The sequence below is a fragment of the Palaemon carinicauda genome, chromosome 28 (assembly GCF_036898095.1).
Source record: "Palaemon carinicauda isolate YSFRI2023 chromosome 28, ASM3689809v2, whole genome shotgun sequence".
NCBI classification, from domain to species: domain Eukaryota; kingdom Metazoa; phylum Arthropoda; class Malacostraca; order Decapoda; family Palaemonidae; genus Palaemon; species Palaemon carinicauda.
The window spans coordinates 19029583-19032855 of record NC_090752.1 but is presented as its reverse complement, the minus strand read 5'-3'; the positions used below and the strand labels follow the sequence as shown (position 1 = coordinate 19032855).

At 47.4% G+C, this 3273-nt stretch overlaps 2 protein-coding genes across 2 annotated transcripts; both read left to right on the top strand.

The window, feature by feature from the left end:
* The first annotated feature begins 666 nt into the window (after nt 1-666).
* LOC137621705 (uncharacterized) lies at nt 667-1374 on the top strand. The gene has a single exon (XM_068352221.1). It carries the CDS (start codon nt 667-669, stop codon nt 1372-1374), a length of 708 nt encoding a protein of 235 aa, XP_068208322.1.
* Nucleotides 1375-1753: 379 nt separating this feature from the next.
* LOC137621704 (uncharacterized) lies at nt 1754-2182 on the top strand. The gene has a single exon (XM_068352220.1). It carries the CDS (start codon nt 1754-1756, stop codon nt 2180-2182), a length of 429 nt encoding a protein of 142 aa, XP_068208321.1.
* Nucleotides 2183-3273: the final 1091 nt, after the last annotated feature.

Genomic DNA, 3273 nt, shown 5'->3' with positions numbered 1-3273 from the left:
AACAAGTTTTAAATTGTCACTTCGAAAGGGAAGGTAGGCCAGATTTGGCGAAGTCCTTTTACGTAGATAATTATCTTAGTACTTTCGAGGATGTAGAGAGCATGAGGCAGGAGCATGAATCTGTCAATAAGATCTTGAAAGGGGCTGGTATGCCTTTAGAAGGGTGGGCGTCCAATAACTTAGCCTTCGATAGCGAGAAGCAGTGAAGTGAGCCAGTGAATGTGAACGTACTTGGGCTGCGATGGGCCCGAGACGTCAACCAATTGTGTGTGAAAGAAAGTAAGAAAATCAGTGAATTATGGGAGGGATGGGTACATACGAAGCATAGGGTACTTTCCATGTTGGTCTCCATATATGATCCTCTAGGCTTGATAAGCCCATTATTTGTTCAAGGAAAGCTTTTCCTCCAACAACTATGGGAGGATAACGTAGGTTGGGATGACGTGTTAAAGAGAGAGAAAGCTTGAGAAGTGAGTGAGTTGTTGTGTGAATTGAAAGCGGTGAGCAACATCACATTTCCAAGAGCGGTAGGCAAGAAGGTTTAGAGCTCCATGTATTCACCGATGCCAGCAGTAAGGCATACGGCGCAGTAGCATATACGGTACTAGGGACAATTGCAATCAGGTAAGCCTGCTCACTAGTAAAATGAGGATCACTCCAAGGGGGATGAACAAGTTGACAATTCCCAAGCTAGAACTATTAGCATTGTTGTTAGGCTGCAGATTAGCCAGGACACTCAAAGGGCTGATAGAGCCACAAGAGATAGTCATGTGGACCGACAGTAAGGTCACTTTGGCATGTGTAGCATCTCCCGATGCCAAAGATAACAAAAATGTATTCATATCTAACAGAGTGGCGGAGATTGTTTTTCTTCATCAGGTTTGCCGTTTCAGTCTAAGCCATGTCCCAAGCAAAAAGAATCCTGCTGATGTCCTGTCCAGAGGAGCAACGACGCAACAACTGCTAAATAACCCTCTTTGGCGGAATGGTCCAGAGTTCCTAAGGACCACGGAAGAGCCTGTTCCTTACAAGGAGGACGATCCAACCAATGAAAGAACCGTAGTGGCGGCGGTACAAGAAATGAGGGAGGAAATAAGACTTGTTCCACCAGGAGAGATATGGGAAATTCTACAGAGGGAAGTAGAGTTCCGATTCTTATTGAGAGTTGCTAGGATAATCCAAAAATTTACGAGATTAAAACGGCATCCGTTCAGTATTGTTGTCCAATTAGACCAAAAACATTATTTGCCTACAGTCTATGCTTACTTGGATGGTGGAGTCAGACCCCCTTGTGAAGTTACTAGTTTTGTCAGACAAATAAATCTAGTGTTAGATGATAAGTTAATTTGCACAATTAAATCTAGTGTTAGATGATAAGTTAATTTGCACTAGGGGACGAGTGTCCCAAGTAGAAGAAATGAAACATTTAATTCTTTTGCCAGCCAAAGGGCACTTAGTTAGGGCTTATCGAAGATATTTGCATATTTTGCACTTACATTGTGGTGTGAAAACACTAATGGGTATCTTCCGACAGAAATGCTGGTCGCCGGGCCTACGTTCCATTGCGAAGCGGACCGTGCGGCAGTGTCCAGAATGCGTGCTAGCCTTCCAGCCCCTGTTGAGACAGCCACCACCACCCCCCCTACCGAAGGAAAGGATCAACCTGACGAAGCCCTTTACAACAGTCGGAGTGGACCACACAGCGGCCATACAGACTGAAACATGGCCAGGCTACATACTGATCGTGACTTGCATGGCCAGCAGGGCCGTGTACCTCGATTTCTGCCCCTCCCTGGAAGCGGAGGAATTTGTATTAGCCTTACGTCGCTTTTGTGCTACCCACGGTGCTCCGTCCTTCATCACATCTGATAATCATCAAACGTTCAAGACTGCCAGCAACCTCCTTCAGGGACTTTATGAAGAGGATGAAGTCCAGCAGTTCCTGAGGAAAACTGGACTTGAATGGCGTTTTCAGACGCCCCGTGCACCTTGGAAAGGTGGGTTCTTCGAGCGCCTAATCGGAGTGACAAAACGTGTCCTCCAGGTAGCTCTCGGGAAGAAGTACCTGCCGGACGTCCACGTACTAACATTAGTGAAGGAGGCCGAGGCGGTGGTTAATAACAGGCCTCTAATGTACAGCGGCGACAAGCGCGAGATGAGGTCCTCACCCCCTCCCATTTAGTGAGAGGAAGCCCAATCAACCTCATGGCACCGATCTTGCCAGACGACCACCTCAATGCGACCTTCACCTCCCGGAGGCTCCGTAATCATTATTTGAAGTTGACAGACTCCTTGAAAGCCTTCCGAGAGAGGTGGAGAAAAGAATATTTGAGTGCCCTGAGAGCCAGACACGACTGTCGATCTGGGAAACCTTCCAAGCTGTACCCCAGAGACGTCGTGCTGGTCAAGCAAGAAAATCAGAAAAGGGCTACGTGGCCCCTTGGACGTGTCGTGGAGACATATCCTGACGACGACGGAATCGTGCGTTCAGCCAAGGTGTTGTTCGAGGGTGTCTAGTCGCTGCGAGCTGTCAGCCACCTGGTTCCCCTGGTTATTGCCCCCTCTGATGACCTTGATGGTGTTGGAGAAGACGATGGCGACGTCGAAATCGAGGGTGCGTACGGTTTAACAGCAGGACTGCTAGGGGTCGTTGAGACGTCTGGGGACAACCAGGAGATGGTTCAGGCTACGACATCTCAACAACCAGCCACAGAGGTCTTAGGTAGTGACGCAAATAGTGATAACAATACGGTAAGTGAGATGAGTGAAAATGACACAGAATCAGAGGCAACGGGCGCACAAGGATGTTCCGCACGCCCATTGAGAAAGGCTGCTGCGAAGCAGCGAGATTTGATGGAACGATTACTCAAAAACGAGGACATCTAAAGGAAAATGGGAGAGTCCCTTCTGGTAGGTAGGGAGGGTGGAAAGAAGTAAGTGTAAGTGAGTTTGAATCCTCAGAGGTTGGAAGTGCGTCGGGTGTGGAGTACGGGGACGGGAGGGTCTCTCTCGTACATACAAATCGAGCATTGTACAGAAACAGGCCCCCCCCCCCCTCTTGTTTCCCCTAGAGTAATTGCCAAGGTGTGGCAGTGTGGGAAGGGTAATTCCATTGATTGATTAAGGGCAGATTGCCTTATGACTTGATGTATGTATAAGTTTGTTCAATTTATGATTGTACATGCATACATTACTTATTGCTCATTGAAGATATTATTGCAGGCCCATTGCCTATTTGCCTTTCTATTGATTGATTCATGTATGTATTATATG

Excerpts from the sequence above, each read along its gene's own strand:
- LOC137621705 (XM_068352221.1), top strand. The coding sequence starts at position 667 with ATGAACAAGTTGACAATTCCCAAGCTAGAACTATTAGCATTGTTGTTA.
- LOC137621704 (XM_068352220.1), top strand. The coding sequence starts at position 1,754 with ATGGCCAGCAGGGCCGTGTACCTCGATTTCTGCCCCTCCCTGGAAGCG.